Source organism: Aegilops tauschii, chromosome 7 (genome assembly GCF_002575655.3).
Source record: "Aegilops tauschii subsp. strangulata cultivar AL8/78 chromosome 7, Aet v6.0, whole genome shotgun sequence".
Lineage (NCBI taxonomy): Eukaryota > Viridiplantae > Streptophyta > Magnoliopsida > Poales > Poaceae > Aegilops > Aegilops tauschii.
Window position 1 is genome coordinate 97,401,233 of NC_053041.3, and position 18,495 is coordinate 97,419,727.

An 18,495-nucleotide genomic window follows, 5' to 3' on the forward strand; every position below is an offset into this window, starting at 1 on the left:
GGCGCGTGCGCTCCGGCGAGGAGATGCGGTGGACGGCGGCGCGAGGGCAACCATGGAGACGCGGCTTCGGCGAGATGAGGGAAGGCGACGCGGCTCCAGCGTCCAGCAGAGGAGAGAGGGGAAGAAGAGAAAAGTGGGGGCAGGTGGTTGCCATGCGGGCCATGCGCCGGCGCGAGGACGCAGACAGGCTGTCCGCTTTGACGCAAATCCATCTCAACTTTGCTCTAGATATGAGGTCAAACAAACACTAATGGATGAAAAAAATAAGATACGATTACGCGCTGGGTCGTTGTTTTTGTTCGTTTGACATCCAAACGAATGTGCCCGGACGATTTGTGATCGTATGTTGGAGTTGGCCTTAGCCCATGGCAGCCACGTTCGGGTCCGCCGTAGTTGGAGTTGGCCTTAGCCCATGGCAGCCACGTGCGGGTCCGCCGTAGAAATCGCCCAGACGGGAATAGTAGCTGCGCTCTGTGTTCGTCGTCCTGCCCATCATCTCATCAAAAAAAGGCCATCCTGCCCACTGCCCCCCATAAGTGATTCGGCGAAGTCGAGCGGGAGCGCGGCGCGGCTTAGAGCATCTCCAGCCGCGCCCCAGGAAGGCCTCCCCAGACGATTTTTTCGCGCCGGCGCTAAAAAAAGGCCCAGTCGCGTTCTCAGGAGCTCGATTTTCGCCGGCCTGGGCCGAAATCAGCGCCGGCGGACCCAGGCCGAACCCGGCGCGCTGGGAGCGCCGAGGCGAGTGGTTTTGGCGCGAAAAAGCTGCGGGCCAGCCGCGTCAGCGACACCGCGCCTCGCCTTCCCCCAACGCCTCGGTTCCCGCGGGGAATCAATGGCAAGGCTGCCGCCGCCGGTCAGCCTTGGCATTGATTCCTCAGGGGCGGCGCGTCACGGGACGACGCGCCAACGCCTCCCCTCCCTCGCACGCGTACACACAGGCGCGGCGCGCCTATATAAGCCGGTGGCCTCGCTCGCATGTGGCCACACCAGCCCAGCCCTCGCCGCCGAGCTATACCTCTCCCGAGCGCCGCCGCCGAGCCTTCCCTCTCCCGAGCGCCGCCGCCCAGCCCCTCCCTCTCCCTCCCCTCCCCGATGGCCGAGCGTTTTCCCGGAGACGCGGCGGCCAACGGCTTCGGCCGCCGCACGCTCCGCGAACAGGAGTCCTGGCTCCTATTCCAGGCAAACATCCCGGCGCCGCTGGACATGCGCGCCGGGCCGACGGGCTGGAGGCTCAGCAACGGGGGAGTGCCCATGCCCCCGTTGCCCGACGCCGTGGCCAAACCCTCCTACTTCGCCGACGAGGTTGACGTCGTGCGCGCCTCCCTCACCGACGCCCAACTCTCCCTCCCCCAGTACGCCGCCGACAACCACGCGGCTTGGGCGGCGTACTTCGAGCGCCGTCAGCAGCAGCGGATAGCGTCCACCAACGGCGCGCCGGTGGTCGGCGGCCTGAAGAACAGCGAGGGGCGCCACCTGTGGTGGGGCGTCCCCGGCCGCACACTCGAGGGCGTGCTGACGCACCTCGAGGGCGGCAACGACCCGCCGTTGGCGTACCCCCCGGCGAGGGCGGCCGCCCCGGCGCACCACCGACGCGACAGGCCATGGGCACCAAGGAGGTTCGGCTCCTCCTCTTCTTCCTCCTCCTCGCGCTCTTCCTCGCACTCCTCCGGCACTCCGGCGCTGCTCGGCGTCAAGGCCGAGCCCGCGGCGGAGACGCCGCTCGGCCGGTGCACTCGCAGCGCCGGCATCGTCATCAACGAGGGCGGTCGGCGCGCCTCCTCGCCGGCTCCTCCTCCGCGCTTCGTCAAGCCAAAGACGGAGCCGGGGCTCGCGCCGGTGAAGGCAGAGCCGGGGCTCGCCGCCGTGAAGACGGAGCACGGCGAGGTCGAGCGCGACGACGACGTGGCCCTTGAATAGGCACGCCAGGACTCCCTCAAGATGGCGAGGGAGCACCAGTGCGCCGCCCTGCAGCGCTTCGCGGAGCGCCGCCGGGGCCGCGACGAAGGAGGAGTCGTCGTCATCGACGACAGCGACGACGACGACGCGCCGCCGCCGCCACCAGTCTGCCATGGCGACGCCGGGTCCAGCAGGGGCGCCCGCGTCAAGGAGGAGAAGGCCGACGACGAGGATGGCGGCGACGACGGCGACTACTCGGTGTTCAGCCAGTTTCTTTTAGATTGGTTTATTATATATTTGCTATGTAATGAAAATGGGCGAACTTTGTTGAAATATATGCCCAAGTTGGCCGAAATTTGTCGTGTTTAACCGAACTTCGCCGAACTGTGCCGAAATTTACTATACATTTTTAATTTTTAAACGCGCCTGGGGCGACCCTGGGGCCGGCGGCTGGGGACCAACTCGCCCCGGCCCTTTTTTGCGCCGGCTCACCCCCAGGCGGCGATTTTAGGCGCCCCCTGGGGGGCCAACGGCTGGAGATGCTCTTAGGGATCGCAGGGGACCTTGGCGGGGGAATGCGAGGCCGGCCCAGGAGGGCCTGCCGCCGGACTCGCCGAGGAAACGCCCCGCTCCATTGGGGGGGACGCCCTGAGGTAAGGATCCAGCGCGATTAGCACGCATTTTCTTCAGGTATTTCGAGAATTTTGGCAGAGAGCTTGTTTCGGTTGATGAAAATCAGGGCTGGATTTCCACCGACGGCGGTTTGTGTAGGTTGGCTTTGTGGATTCTCCGTTACTATGTCGGGAGATTTGAACCCGTAACATCAAAATTGTGAAAACAAATGTTATTTCGTACTCCCTCCGTTGACAAATATCAAACATAAGATGTTTTGGATATTTCAATATGGACTACGTACAGACTCAAATGAGAGAACAAACACACTAAAACGTATCTATATACACCCGATTCGGAAAAAAGTTAAAACATCTTATATTTGTGAACGGATGGAGTACTAAATATTTCAGCCAAGTGTCCCCAAATCAAACATGAGTATAGATAGTGCGCCATATCAGACTACAAATTCAGTAAAAATAAACATTTTTTACTGGCGACAGGCCTGGCTGATAGAATGCAACTGCAAAATTCAACTACATATTTTGGCAAATAGCACTTTGGTAGTTCAGATGAATCAAAGATTAGACTACAGACACCGGTTTTATGTAGTAGTATTGTAGTAATTGTTATTTCTTTCAGGGATGAAATAACTGGTTCTACCAAGTTATTTCAGAAGCTACTCCAGATCAGGCTATATCACTCCTGACATGAATAAGCTAATGGATTATACGATCTAAACACTTTTATATTTGTTTACGGAGGGAGTATTTAGTAAAAATTGATGTCAATGAAAGGCCTGTCACTGATAGACTACTTGTAAGCGTTTTGATGCGTGGTCCAGCCAGTGTGGAAGCTTCTCTGATCCTATGGTCAACTCTTCGGTTCTCACGTCCTCATTTTCCCTACTAGGTGGAAATGATTATCCAGATGTAATTTGTCCTCTTGGTTAATTCACTCTCTTAAAAGAATGTGCCTTTGTGAGGTCACTGTAGTTTAGACCATTGTTGCTCAGGCATACCCAGTTCTTGATTAGCAAGCTGACTTTGTTTTAATCAGCATGGCCATCAACCAATAGATCGAGCAGCTATTGGTCACTAGCAAAATTAGGAGAAAAATAAGGAAGATGATAGACAGGAAAGTAGCTATATGAAGACTGAATCAGAAAGTTAACACGGTACAAAATAATGTAGAACAAGGGGGTAACACTTGAACTTAAAGAGATGAAGTAGCCCTCCGATGGCATACGATGACGCAAAAGTATCCGCATATAGCACATTCTAATCAGAAAGTTTAAATGTCAACCAATTCTGTAAGGAAGAACAGATTGTTGGAAGCAACTGCACCACACTGCACATCAATCTGTTACACCTCAGAATCACATTCAGATCTTCATTGTGTCGATGACCAGTGTCCCTTCTGCAAAAGTTTCGAAGAGTTTTCTTAGATAATCCTTGCTCTTTATCTTCCTGTACCGTGCCGGTCTCTTATCATCCACCAGTTCCGGCACTGGTCCAATCTCTCTCTCCGGGTCCGTCGTATAGAACATAACCAACGAGACCCGGTCTTCCTCTGCATTGGTCACAGCCCTGTGAACCGGGCTCTTGAAGAACCCGTTGCTAAGTATCTGCATGTATCAGATGAAATAGAGCTCAGCTTAACTGTTTACATGACAAGATTGAACAACTTTTGCAACTTCCTGCACATACGTACCTCCATTACATCTCCTGTGTTCACAAGTAATGCATTAGGAACTATTGGCACTTTGTACCACACACCATTTTTCTGCACCTGGAGCCCACTGACACTATCGTCGATAAAGACAACGGTGATCACAGTGGCATCAGTGTGGGGTTTCAGGCCTAAGACTTGGTTCGGCTTGGGACAGGGAGGGTAGTAGTTCAATCTGGCATATGTGATGGCATCCTCTTCGATCATTTCGACAAAGTAGTCCTTATGTAAATCGAGCATCTTGGCCAGATGCCTGAGGACAAGGCTGGCAATCTCCCTGCACCTTACTGTGTACTCGCACATAATATCTCTGAAGAAAACTGAATGATCAGAATCGTTCAATTGCTACTCATCAGTTGACTTTTTTTTAAATCATGCATATTGATCATGGACGCCTGATAAAATCCTAAAAGGTACCTGAAAGAAGGAGGTTGTGTGGGCCACAAGCTATAGATTCTCCGGGACTCCGGTTCCACTACAAGATACAACCGGTCACTCCAGTCTAGGGTCTGCTTCTCTGATACGACTATGTCGTTCCCGTATCCTTCCATAAGGAACTCCTCGCCATCAACCAAGTTTGAGTACTTCTGCTTCTCGTCTAGTGGGAGCTTGTAAAATTCTCTTGTCACTTTCATCACGTCACCAAGAAAACTTGGCTCTATTCCATGTCCAAACAGCCTAGAGAAAGATCGATCACAACTCTTACTTGCCTGATAAAAAGGTAGCACAAAGAGTTAATCAGAGGACAAGCTTACCAGGAAGAGGCCCCAGTTCTCCAAGGCGGGACTGCATCTTGGCAACCTCATCAGAGCTGTTACCAGGGGCAGGCAAACGGCTGAGATCAATGATTGGGATCGGCTCAGGCATCTCGGAACAGGCCACGTCGGGGCGGTTTTGCTCAGGAACCACATACTGGCTTGGTGGTTCATGTATGCAAGTCACCAGCTCTTGCACAATCGAGGGTATGTTGACTATCTTCGATGGTTCTTCACAAGCCATGGTTGCTTGCTACTGTTGTTTTGCTTGAGTTCCCTTGTCTCGCTTTGGCAGTTTTATGGGCATAGATATGCGAAACCGAATAGTTTGTTTCAAAGCAAATGGGTATCTTGACTTTCAAGCGCGCAGCTGGATCCAGTACTGACTCCTTTGTCCACTTCTATAGAGCCAATTTTTATGTGCACAAGTGAGTAGTTTAGGATGTAGTCAGCACTTTGATCCACACATAATTTAGTGAGAAATACAAACTGGTAAATTTGTAGGAACTTGTACCCTACCAGGCTGGGGCTTAAGCGGTAAGGGAAGGAGGGGGCTGGGCGTGGCGATGAGCGGCCGCGCCGGCGGCTGGGCGCCGTCGCGGGAGAGGAAGATGGTGGCGGCAGCGCAAGAGGCAGGGGGCGGCTAGGGTTCCAGCTCCTCTGGGAACCGGGCAATAGGGATAATAATATTCTTATTACTTGATTGCAAAAAGAGTCTTACAGCCTATATTTATAACCTAGATAACTTGCATAAGAATCAACCTAAGATAAATTGCATAAGAATTAACCTAAGATAACTTGTGGGCTAAGATTGCCCGGTGGGCCTAGCTAAACCGGCCATAACACTTCTCCCCGCCTGCACAACAGCTCGTCCTCGAGCTGTAAGGTGGGGAAGCGCTTGCGGAACTCCTCAAGGCGATCAACCAGTGTCAAACACCTTCTCGATAGCTGGGGCGGCCAGGTCGGCCGCGACGGCGTCCTCCGGAATGTAGTCTGCAACCTCCAGGTAGAAGAGTCGTGGGCAGGCATGGCCGGGCGTGTAGGGCTCGTCGCAGTTGAAGCACAACCCTTGGCGGCGACGCTCGAGTAGCTCGGCTGAGGTGAGCCGGCCGAACGGGCGCGCCGCGGTCGTGGCGAGGGGTGCCGCAGAAGCCTGCGCAGGCCGACCTGCGCGGAATCTGGCCCGGGTAGCGACCCAGCGGTCCGGAACGGTGATTCCTGCTGGATGGCCACCGCGCGGCGCTCGAACGCGCGGGCGTAGTACATGGCCGACTGGAGACCCTAGGGTCCCTGAAACTCCACGTCCACGCGGATGTGATCCGGAAGTCCACCGACAAAGAGGTCGGCCAGCTGCTGCGCCGTCACACCTGACGCATGGCATGCCAGGGCCTGGAAACGGTCGGCGTAGTCCTGCACCATGGAGGTGAAGGGAAGGCGGCCGAGCTCCGCCAGGCGGCTCCCGCGAACCGGAGGCCCAATGCGAAGGAGGCAGAGCTCGCGTAAGCGCTCCCAAGGGGGCATGGCGCCCTCGTCCTGCTCGAGGGCGTAATACCAGGTCTGTGCCGCGCCACGGAGGTGGTACGAGGCGAGCCAGGTACGCTCCGATGTGAGGGTGCGAAAGAACTGGTTGCACTGGTTGAGCCACTTGAGGAGGTCCTCCGTGCCGTCATAGGTGGCGAAGTCGATCTTGGCGAACCGCGGCGGTGTCTGGGTCGGAGCGCCGTGTCGAGCTGGCGGGTCGGAGCGCCGTGTCGAGCTGGCTCAGAGGTGCGGAGCAGCGAGGCAGGTGGTGCCTGGTCGGAGTACTCCGGGTAGGGACCGGCGGAACCGGATGGCCCAACGAACTGCGGGAACGGAGTCGGCTGTTCGAGGGCCGTGGTGTAGACCGGCGATGGCGAAGACCCAGCCGCCCACGCTGGGAGTGGCGACAGGGAGGGCGGGAACCGGACCTGATGGATCGGGAGGCCGGTCGGCGAGGGTGCCCCCGAGCTTGGCAGGGGCGGCTCCGGTGGTTGCAGCGGCAGCAACAGGGGCTGGACGGGGGCAGCGGCTGCCGGGGACGGCAATGGTTGCAGGTGCCGGAGGGGCACCGTCGATGATGGCGGCGGCAGATGCCACAGGCCCGCGGCGGCTGGTGGTGGCCCACTGGAGTTCCCCGTCTGGAACGGCAACAGCGGGGGCCCACCGCCTGCGGGTGTGCCCGGGAACAGCCATGGCACAGGGTGGCCGTAGGTGGCGATCGGTGCAGCCGGCGGAAGGCCGTACGCTCCTGTTATGTACTGGTGGTACTGGTTCATGTGGAGCCCTTGGACGGCCGTCACGAGCTGCTGCAGCGTCCTGGTCATCTGTTCCGGCGTGAAGACGGCGGCTAGCGGCGGCGCGGCAGTGATGGGGGGACGGCGGTGGTGAGGAGCCCGCGGTGGTGACCGGGCCCGACATCGTGGGGCCCCGACGGTGGTCATCGGGGCGGACGTCATCGACGCGGTGGTCATCGGCGCGGAGGTGGAGACGGGCAGCGGCGACGATGGTGTTGACGAAGACATGATCGGACCCAAGTCTCTGGATACCAAATTGGTAGGAACTTGTACCCTACCAGGCTGGGGCGTAAGCGGTAAGGGAAGGAGGGGGCTGGGCGTGGCGATGAGCGGCCGCGCCGGCGGCTGGGCGCCGTCGCGGGAGAGGAAGATGGCGGCGGGAGCGCAAGAGGCAGGGGGCGGCTAGGGTTCCGGTTCCTCGGGAGCCGGGCAATAGGGATAATAATATTCTTATTGCTTGATCCCAAAAAGAGTCTTACAGCCTATATTTATAACCTAGGTAACTTGCATAAGAATTAACCTAAGATAACTTGCATAAGATTTAATCTAAGATAACTTGCGGGCTAAGATTGCCCGGTGGGTCTAGCTAAACCGGCCATAACATGAATATATATACCTGCGTAGCAAAATAAAGTGTAGTGCATGCCACCAAATGCCATGTTATCTCTGTCTCCCACTTGTCTTCTTACATCGCTTGTTTTGGCTTATTAGGTGTATTCCGGGGAAAAAGGAGTAGCCGCCATCTTTCCGATCTTTTTGGTGTTAGTTGCAGTGGTTAGTGGCTGGTCCATTCATCGATAACCATGTGGACTGAGACGGGACTGAGACAAAGACAACTTCATCTTGCATACTGCAACCTCTTTCTTCAAGAGAGCACAACCACCAAGGAGAGCAACACCAGGATCAGCAAAGAGACATCCAAGAACTCCAATGGCTGATGAGTCATGGAGGCTGCCGAGTTCAGTGCAGCAACTGGCTGCCAGCATACAGGAGCCACCAAGGCAGTACTTGCTCAGAGAGCAAGAACCGCTTGGTGGGAACCTGGCTGGTACGGAGATGCCGGACCCCATTCCAACAATCGATCTCGGCCTGCTGTCTGCATCCAACGACGCGGAGGAAGCCGCCAAGCTGCGGTCGGCGCTGCAGACCTGGGGATTCTTCAAGGTGAGATTTCGTTTTCGAGTTTCCTGTTCCTAAGTTTTAGTTTTACTTTGGTTTTTGCATTTTTGGTTCAGTGTACTTGCTATTTCTGTGACACGCATCACCCCGTGTGACCAGGTTTCTAACCATGGAATGGAGACCTCTCTGATGGATTCTGTGATGACCGCATCAAGGGATTTTTTCCGCCTGCCACTCGAAGAGAAGAGGAAGTACAGTAACATAATAGGTGGGAAACATTTCCAGATGGAAGGGTATGGAACTGACCAGGTGAAAACTCAAGACCAAAGGCTGGACTGGTCCGATCGACTGCATCTTAAAGTGGAGCCAGAGGACGAGAGAAACCTTGCCCTTTGGCCCATACATCCAAAATCTTTCAGGTAATCTGCCAGATATATGTGTTCAAATGGATCTGTCTTTGCTGTTAATGTTGCAGAATAGAGTTCATTTGCTTATTTATGTCACTAGTTATCTATCGTGACCTGGAGAAACTTCATAAATAATTACTATATGAAAGAAACCATCGTCCATATACCATACTTGGCTTAACTGAACTACCCTGGTGGTATTTGCAGGGATGACCTGCATGAGTACACATTGAGGAGCAAGAGAATCAAAGACGACATCCTTCGGGCAATGGCCAAGCTATTGGAGCTCGATGAAGATTGCCTCGTTAACCAGTTTAGCGACAGGGCACTCACTTATGCTAGATTCAATTACTATCCTCCATGTCCAAGACCTGATCTTGTCTTGGGCATCAAGCCTCACTCTGATGTCTATGCTCTTACGGTTCTTCTAATGGACAAAGATGTCGCTGGGCTGCAGTTTCTCAGAGATGGAACGTGGTACAACGTTCCAGCTGCGTCTAACTACACCTTGCTGATCAACGTTGGTGTTACAATGGAGGTAGCCATCTCTGAACCTCAAGTAAATTTCTCCCATATTTATTCGACAATGGAGGTAGCCATCTCTGAACCTCGGGTTATTTTTATTGGTGCAGATAATGACCAACGGGATATTTAAAGGGCCAGTACATAGGGTTGTGACTAATTCTGAGAAAGAGAGGATGTCAGTGGCCGTGTTCTATGGTCTGGATCCTGAAAGAGAGATTGGACCGATAGCTCAGATGTTGACTGAGGACCAACCGGCGCGATACAGGAAAATGAAGGTCAAGGATTTCCTGGTCGCGCACCTTGAGCATTTCTCTCGAGGAGAAAGAGTCGTCGATTCGTTAAGGATATGATCAAGGTGAGTTTGCTTTGGTGCTGCAATACCCATGGAATAAAGAATTTGTGACTTGCCTATTCGTTAAGGATATAAACGAGGCGACTTTACTTCTATAAGGCGATGAATCTGGTGAAAATAAATAATTTGATCGTATTTATGTTGCATTTTGGGTTTGTTCTGTGGTAGATGTGGCTCTATGGACACCTTTGTATTCTCTTACCTCAAGTGTCTCCTCCCTTTCTCCACAACTTACTTTTACTTAGTTAGGTTTCTTCATGCATGTGCCAAAAAAACTTAAATTCTATCCCAGGGAAAAAAGAGTATCACTTGTGAATTTTAATCAGGATTGTCAATAAAAGGTATTTTTGAATGAAATTGCTGCTCCTGTACACATGTTATACACTATAGGTGTAGCAACAAGAAATTTCCTGCATGCGTGTTCCAGTGACCCTGAGGTGATGATCATCACCTACGAGAATGAGCACAGCCATGGGTAGTCCAAGACAGAAATGCAGAAGCCAGAGGTTCCAATATCAGAAGAAAATAGATCATTGACTCGATGTCAGTAAGCACATCAGTTGGTCATTGATTTTTCACAAAATGGAATGCAAGTGAGAATTGTAGCAGAAAGATGCACATATAGTGGCATGCTGGTACCTGGTAGCAAAGCTATTTATGATCTTCAAGTGGTAGTGCCATGTTGGCAAAAGCATCTTGGCCATTCGGTGTGGTCCACAAATTTCACCTTCGGTATGCCTGACGGGAATTCAGTGTCATTATCTAGGTTGGCCGTGGTTATCACCTTCAGTCAATATTCACCAGAATTTCAGAAATTAGTCATTTGATTAGGTACCGAAACATGTGTCTGTCCTTCAGTCCAAATGTTTCAGTCATTTTAGTTGGTACACATGAATCCAAATAAAATTCAGAACGGTTGTAGATATTCCTGAAACTTCTGTTGGATTCAGCTATTTTCAAAATTTTGATCCTTTGTTCGAAATGGCAAGACAAAAGAGCTCGAAAAGTCAATATTTGGGGTGTGGTTCCTGCTCGCACCCCTGCTGGCTGGAAACTTCACATCCCACCCAGAATTCATGTTTGCACTGAACCTGAATCATGCTCCCATTTTGTTTTTCTGACTGTGTGGTGACACGATCGATTCGGTCTCTTATTTCTGGCATCGTTGGTGTTTCGCTGGGTTCTGACTTTGAGTCGATCGCCAGATGGCGGATAAGTGATAGTAAAAAAACGCCGTTTTGAACTTGCTTTGCTCTGCAACCCTGTGGCCTATTCGGAATCTGAGGGATGAACCTTGTTTTCAGGGAAAAGAGTGGCGCGGCATGACTGTACTGTGGCGCAAGGTGATGTTGTACGTTGGGAGATGGCGGGCGCTCTCCAGAGATATGATGCTCACTCATGGTTGCGGGATTGAAACGTCTGAGGATTGCTTAGGGCTGCTTGGAGATGAGCCATGTCGACTTGGAGTTCGTTCCAAAGGACTACCAGTGATGCTCCTTTGCTGGGTGCGTGTGCTTCACCAGGATGCTCCTTTGCTGGGTGCTGCGTGGTCTGGTCTGGATGCAATGACTGAAAACATGGATGCTTTTTGGTTGAAATATTTGCAAAACTGGGGTTTGAAACGACTGGATCATATCGACATGGATATATCAATCTGTACCGGCTACATGTAGGGAATGGCTAGGAGCCAGTCGATTGAAATCTTGTTTTGAGTCAGTCGATTTGGCCTGGATGAACTTGAAGCGTTGGATAGAAAATGAACGGTCCAGATTGTGTCTTCCTCCTTCCAACAGTTTTCCTGGTAAAAAAAGAACAGATCGCGCATTCTTCTTTCTCCCGCACGCCGCCTGCTACCACGGGCCGGGATGCCTGCTAAGCCTCGCCCTCCCCTCAACCTCTCCCCACCGCCATGCTTGCCGCCGCCCCCGGCCATCCCTCTAGCCCCACCCCCATCTAATTTTCTTCTCCGGCGAAGCCACACCACCACCACCATCGCCGTTCACCACCGTCCCAACCCTGAACCCTAAGATAGATAATGGGGTCCGGCGAGGCCTTTCCATCTCCTTCCTTCTCCTTTATTCAAAATCGACTAACCCGAAATCAAAAATTCAGCTGACTGAAATGTAGCTAAACTGAATGACCTTAGTACTCGTATTTTTGAACCGGCTACTTACTACTCCCTCCGTCCCATAATATAAGAACGTTTTTGACACTAATATAGTGTAAAAAACGTTCTTATATTTCGGGACAGAGAGAGTAGCTTATTGCCAGACCCATATATTTTACCGTACGTAAAGTAAGTAGTGTGCACAGTGCACGTCAACTAGCCACCATACTCCACGGTACACATAAGCCCATCGCCCATGCATGCAGCGAACCGTTGGATAAAAAACTGCTCGTCTCGATCAGACGAGCTTCACCTTGTCGATGGCCCTCTCCCCTCGCGCCAAGCTCTCCAGCAGCTCCCTGACGTAGTCGCCGCTCTTCTTGGTCTTCTCGTACCGCCTGGGCCTCTCCTCGCTCACCAGCTCCGGCGCCGGCTCCACCTCCCGCTCCGGGTCCACCGTGTAGAACGCCGCCACCGACACCCGCCCCCTCTCCGCGCTCGCCACCACCCTGTGCACCGGGCTCCGCAGCACCCCGTTGCTCACCACCTCCACCACGTCCCCGAGGTTCACCACCAGCGCGCCGGGCACCACGGGCACGTCGTGCCACTCGCCGTCGCGGAGCACCTGGAGGCCCGCGGTCTCGGCGAGGAGGACGGTGAGCACGCCGCCGTCGGAGTGGGGCCTGAACCCCAGCACGCGGTCGGGGCGCGGGCATGGGGGGTAGCAGTTGAGCCGCACGTAGGTCACGGCCTTCTCGTCCAGCATGTCGGCCAGGCGCCCCTCCTCGGGGAGCCCCGCCGCGCCGGCGAGCTCCCTGCACCGCGCGGAGTAGCGGTGCAGGACGTCCCGGAAAGAGGGCGGCCGCGTCGGCCAGAGGTCGTGGAGGCGCCGCGACTCCGGGTCGACGATAAGGTAGAACCGGTCGCACCAGTCCAGGACCTGCGTCTCCGACAGCACCATGTCGCCGCCGTATCCCTCGATCCTGTACTCTCTCTTGTCGCCGACCAGGTTGGTGTACCTCTGCTTCTCTTCCAGCGGGAGGTTGAAGAAGTCCCGCGTCACGGCCATCATCTCGCCCAGGAGACCCGGCTCGATCCCGTGCCCGACGGCCTGGAGGAATTCAGAAATTAATGGACGTCGATCAGACCATTGGATCAGCTGAAGATGAAACTAAAACGGTGCAAGAAGAAGCAGATGAAGCAGAGGAAGGTGGTGTTGGTTTTCTTGCCAGGAAGAGGCCCCAGGTCTGGAGGGCGGACTGCAGCTTGGCCGCCTCGTCTGCGTCGCCGCAGGACAGGCGGCCGAGGTCGACGACGGGGATGGGGTCCGTCACGTCGCCGCCAGCGCCGGCGAGGGCGGGACGGTCATGGTCGCGGACCACGTACCGGCTAGGCGGCTCCTCCGGGCCAGCTGCCGCCAGCTCCTGCACGTTCGGCGGGACCTTCCACTGCTGGTCATCATCAGCCATTCTTCTTGATTCTTCTTCCCTCAAGACAGTTTCCATTACCTGAAACTTTCTGAAACTCAGAGATCGATCGAGGGCTCGAGGCAGACTACAACTATTTATACTCCTGTATGTATGTACGTGCCGGCGTCACGAGATGATAAATCGAGACGTGCAAGAGCGGTGCAGGTCTAGCCGTATAGGCCAGGAGGTTAGGACGGTGGTCAGTGATCGGGAATTGTGTGCCGTGACTGTCTCTACTACTAATGCTGCTGCTGTGACGTTCCAGTGGAGTGGATGGATAGCGTTGGCTCACGTATACACGGCGAGCTGCTTTGTGCACCGCTCTTGTTCCGCTCTGCAAATCTCCATGATCGGCGTCACAAGCCTCTTCTCTTTGCCTATCCAACACTTGAGTTCGGATTAAATCTTATTTGGTGCCACTTACCTGACAAAATCCTGTTTCTGACAAGGTTCTTGAAATAAGAAATATAAATATCAGTGCCAGTGGGCTACCAGTACCAGTACCAATTCAGCATATCATTTTCTGAACAATGAATGACCAAATGATGTGCTTAGTGACATCGAGTCGATGATCTATTTTCTTCCGATATTGGCAACCGCTGGCTTCTACCCCTCCGTCTCAAAATAAGTGACTCAACTTTGTACTAATATTTTACACATTTATGGGTTGTACTGACTCGTCCAGGGCCTACCCCATGACTCTGCTCATTCTGGTAGCTGATGATCTTACCCTCAGGGTCACTGGAACACACATGCATGGAATTTCTTGTTGCTGTGTGTACAGGACCAGCAATTTCATTCACGAATACCTTCTCTTGAAATCGTGATTAAAATTCAGAAGTGATACATTTTTTTTCTGGAATAGGATTAAAGTTCTTTTTTTTTGCACATGGGGGACGTGGTGGAGGTGGTGAGAGCATCTCCGCCAAAAGGCGCGCGCGCGGGGTAAACTGGGCTTTTAGCGCGCGAGACGTTTTCGCGCGCTCCAGCGGTGGCGGGAAACTAGCGCGCGCGGGAAAAGGCGGCAGCTCGCGCGCTAGATTTGGCGCACCGCGTCCAGCGCGCCTATAAATTGCAGCGCCTCTGCCGCTCTCTCTCGCTCGCTCTAGCGCTTTCATTCCTCGCGCCGACACGACACCACCGCGCCACCATGCCGCCTCGCCGCCGGGGAGGTTCGGGCTTCCACGGCGTCCGCGTGCGTCCGTCCGGCACCTACTCCGCCTCGATCCAGTTGCGCGGCGGCATGCGCCTCGGCCTCGGAACCTTCGACACCGCCCAGGACGGCGCCCGCGTGTACGACGCTGCGGCGTGGCGCCTCCGGCGGTCCCGTGGGGACATGAACTTCACCGACGTGGCGACGCCAGAGCAGGCACAGGAGTTGGCTCCTTTCCCACGGCTTATCACCGACGAGGATCGGCGCAAAAACCGGAGGCGGGAGCGCCGTCTCAGCCTGGCCGAGATGGACGAGGAAGCCATGGCGCTGTGGAGGCAACGCTTCCCGCAAGATATCATCAACGAGGAGCAGTTCTTCGCCGAGAGGAGGGCGGAGAGGAAGGAGAAGAGGAAGGAGCGAGCCGCCTATCGCGAGGACAAGCGAACGCGGAAGGCGGTCGCTAAATACAACATGGCACTAGGAGATGCATCGTCCTGGGACTCCCGCGACGATCGGTTCCTTGACGCCTATGCTCAAACGTCTGAGGAGGACATCACCGAGACAGAGTGCGAGTCGGAGAATGACGAGTAGTAGTTCTATGTGAGACTATGTATTGTAGGAGAAGACTAGAACTATGTACGCTTAGTTGTATCGTAGAACTATGTACTACTATGTATTATAGGAGACGACTTGAACTATGTATAAAATATAGCGCGCTTTATTTTGCGGCGGCCGTTGGAGCCAGCGCGCCGCCGCGCGCAAAACCTGACTCACCCGGCAATGTATCCTGACTTTTAGCACGCCGCGCGGCTGTTGAAGATGCTCTGAGCAACGGGGTGCTGACGAGCCCGGTGCATAGGGTGGTGGCGACCGCAGAGAGGGGCGGGTGTCGGTGGCGGCGTTCTACACGGTGGACCCGGAGAAAGAGGTGGAGCCGGCGCCGGAGCTGGTGAGCGAGGAGAGGCCCAGGCAGTAGGAAAAGACAAGATGGCCGGCGACTACGTCAGGGAGCTGCTGGAGAGCTTGGCGCGAGGGGAGCGGGCCATCGACAAGGTGAAGCTCGTCTGATCCATGGTTCGCTGCATGCATGCACGGTGGGCTTATGTGTGTGTGACGCGTGTACCGTGGAGTATGGTGGCTACTTTTTTTTGACGGGTAAATCACTTTATTCCTCATATATGGTAAGATCATGTACAACGAGATGAGAAATAAAGTCCGGTACGGGACCATCCCAGTACCCAGACGAGCTATTACAGAGGGAGTTCTTCGCAAGCATATCAGCAACACCATTGGCCTCACGGAAACAGTGAACCACATCGAGTTTTGTTAGTTCTGCCTCAAGCGCCTTACACTTTGTGATAGTTGCTGCATCCTGACCCAAGTACTCTTCTTGGTTGATACTCCCTTCATCCGAAAATGCTTGTCCCTTAAATGGATGTATCTAGCACTAACTTGGTGCTAAATACATCTATTTGAAAGACAAGTTTTTTCGGACGGAGGGAGTAGTTTCAATGGCATTCAGACTATCGGACTCAATAATCACCGAGCTACATCCAAGTTAGGCATCTAGGTACAACCCATTCCTGATCGCAGCAATTTCTGCTGATTCCACACTCTGTACATGCGATATAAACCATGATGCTGCACCCATGAACTCGCCATGATCATCTCTAGCTACTGCACCGGTAGCTCCATTCATATTTTCCAAACAAAACGATGCATTCACATTAATCTTAACTCTCCCTCTGCCTGGTTTTCCTAACTGTGATCACGTTTCTGTATTGTATGTTTATAGGGCTGGCAGCTCGCACAAAGTTCGTCGCTAAAACTTTGATAGAAATCGCAGTACAATTTGGCGGCCTAATAGATTCTCCCTTTATAAGCTGTCTCCTTTGCCACCAAATATACCAGCTCGCAACTGCCACTATTTCTGGCAAAGGAATCTCACCAAGTAGATCATCTCGTCTCATGAGGCTGTCCATAGTAATCGCACTGGACCAGTCTTCCAGATCTGATTTTCGTATCTCCTCTTTCAGCCCAGTTCCTTCCATATATTCAAGGCTCGGTTACAAGTAAATAAGCAATGTTGCGAGTCTTCATATCCAATTCTGCAGTGCGGGCATTGGGGCAACGTTGGGATATGTCTCCCTGCTAGCGTGCCTAGGCACGACAGTACCCCCCTCATCACCTTCCACACAAAGTGTTTCACCTTCCCAGGTAGCTTAAGCCCCCATACTCTCCTCCATGATTCACATTGTTGACTGCTTCCCGCTCCCCCATTATGGTTCCAGTTGCCCCCAAATTGGTGATGGAATTCCACATGATATGCAGATCTTATGGTAAACATACCAGACCGAGTGTGGTGCCAGGCCACAAAGTCCTCCATCATCTCAATCCGAAGCGGTATTTGCATAATTCTGTGTACATCCACAGGTGATAAAACCGATCATAAGATCTCTTCATCCCATTGACTAGAATATGGATCAATTAAGTCCTCAACTTTATCTAGCATCGTTTGTCCTCTTGGTGTAATAACCTTCCGGGTTTCACTGCTTGGGATCCAGGGATCATTCCAGATATTGATATGCGCCCCGTTCCCAACACGCCATATGTGTCCCCTCTTGAATGTTTGGATACCCGAAACAATGCTTTGCCACTTGAGCGAGGAACCTTTCTTTGGCCCCGCTTCAAGAATATTTCCACCAGGATAATACTTTGCACTAAGAACCCTTGCACACAAAGAGTCTGGATTCTGGAGAAGTCGCCAACATTGTTTTGCTAGTAAAGCAAGATTAAAACTGTGAAGGTCCCTAAACCCCAAGCCTCCCTTCTTCTTTGGGATGCACATTTTCCACCATGCAAACCGATGCATTTTCTTCTTTTCCTCACTATCTCCCCACCAAAACCCTGTGATCTCATCATTTATAAGCTTGCAAATCCCCTTAGGCAGTTTGAAGACAGACATGGCATAGGAGGGGATCGCTTGAGCTATTGCTTTTATCAAAATCTCTTTTCCCTGCATTGACAATGTCTTTTCCTTCCAGCCTTTCAACCTTTGGCAGATTCTGTCAACTAGATGTTGGAAACAGTCATTCTTGTCGACTCCCACAATAGTTGGGAGACCAAGGTATTTATCTGACAGCGCCTCTGTTAAGATATCAAGAGTTCTACACACATCTTCTCTTGTATTAATACTTGTATTAGGACTAAAAAAGATGCTTGAATTTGGTGTACTTACAAGTTGTCCCAAGCTTCCACAGTATGTGTCCAACACTCTTTTGAGGGTAGTTGCATTCTGAACATTTGCTTTCATGAGAATTAAAGAGTCATCTACGAAAAGAAGGTGTGAAATTGATGGGGCATTCCTACAGACACTAACACCTTCTAAACTTCCAATTTCCTCTTCATGAGCCAAATAGCTAGACAATCCTTCAGAGCAAAGCAAAAAGAGATATGGGGATAAGGGGTCCCCCTGTCTGAGGCCCCTTGTGGGTGAAAACTCATTTGTTTCAGTGCCATTAAAACGAACTCTATAGCTTCCAGATGACACACATTCCATGATCAACTCCACCCAAAGAGAATGGAACCCAAGCTTCAGCATTATCTTCTTCAGGAAATTCCACTCCACACAATCATATGCTTTCACCATGTCCAGTTTCACCGCACAATAGCCATTTGTCCCATGGGTCTTCTTCTTTATCGCATGGAAACATTCATAGGCTACCAACACACATTATCTGTTAGTGATCTCCCTGGAACAAACAACTCTATGTTGGCAAGATTACCTCCGGTAATATTTCCTTTAACCTGTTAGCTAGCATTTTGGATATAATTTTATAAACCACATTACATAAGCTAATAGGCCTATACTGTGTAATTACCTCTGGACTTTCCACTTTCGGTATTAGCACAATATTGGTTTGGTTCCATCCAACCGGTATTTTCTAGTTATTTATTGCAGTCAAGACCTCATCTATTAATTCATCACCAAGTATATGCCAAAACCTCTTGAAGAACACTGCATGGAGCCCATCCGGCCCCGGCGCCTTTAAAT

The 18,495-nt window shown here is 52.6% G+C and overlaps 3 protein-coding genes and 1 pseudogene across 4 annotated transcripts in view; 2 read left to right on the plus strand and 2 right to left on the minus strand.

Annotated features, from left to right (window-relative positions):
* Positions 1–3,892: 3,892 nt before the first annotated feature.
* On the minus strand, positions 3,893–5,266 carry LOC109755793 (protein SRG1-like; annotated as a pseudogene).
* LOC109755792 (codeine O-demethylase) overlaps positions 4,917–18,495 on the plus strand; it is a 31,137-nt gene continuing 17,558 nt past the window's right edge. The window contains exons 1-6 of one of the 2 annotated variants that reach the window (XM_020314681.4): positions 4,917–5,201; positions 8,021–8,473; positions 8,588–8,847; positions 9,043–9,373; positions 9,468–9,715; positions 11,017–11,496. In XM_020314681.4, the coding sequence (XP_020170270.1) occupies positions 8,240–8,473; positions 8,588–8,847; positions 9,043–9,373; positions 9,468–9,710 (1,068 nt within the window). In that variant the 5' untranslated portion in view covers positions 4,917–5,201; positions 8,021–8,239 and the 3' untranslated portion in view covers positions 9,711–9,715; positions 11,017–11,496. Of the gene's footprint in view, positions 5,202–8,020; positions 8,474–8,587; positions 8,848–9,042; positions 9,374–9,467; positions 9,716–11,016; positions 11,497–18,495 lie in introns of those variants that run through there. The other variant, XM_040397071.3, reaches the window with a different exon arrangement.
* Positions 11,766–13,522, minus strand: LOC109755797 (protein LATERAL BRANCHING OXIDOREDUCTASE 1). The gene is made up of 2 exons (XM_020314685.4): positions 13,049–13,522; positions 11,766–12,930 (listed from the first exon to the last, which is right to left on the minus strand). The coding sequence occupies exons 1-2, from the start codon at positions 13,322–13,324 to the stop codon at positions 12,118–12,120; spliced, it is 1,089 nt and encodes a 362-aa protein (XP_020170274.1). The 5' UTR covers positions 13,325–13,522; the 3' UTR covers positions 11,766–12,117.
* Positions 14,439–15,417, plus strand: LOC109755767 (uncharacterized). Its single transcript, XM_020314659.1, has 2 exons — positions 14,439–14,831; positions 15,301–15,417. Exons 1-2 carry the CDS (start codon positions 14,439–14,441, stop codon positions 15,415–15,417), a joined length of 510 nt encoding a protein of 169 aa, XP_020170248.1.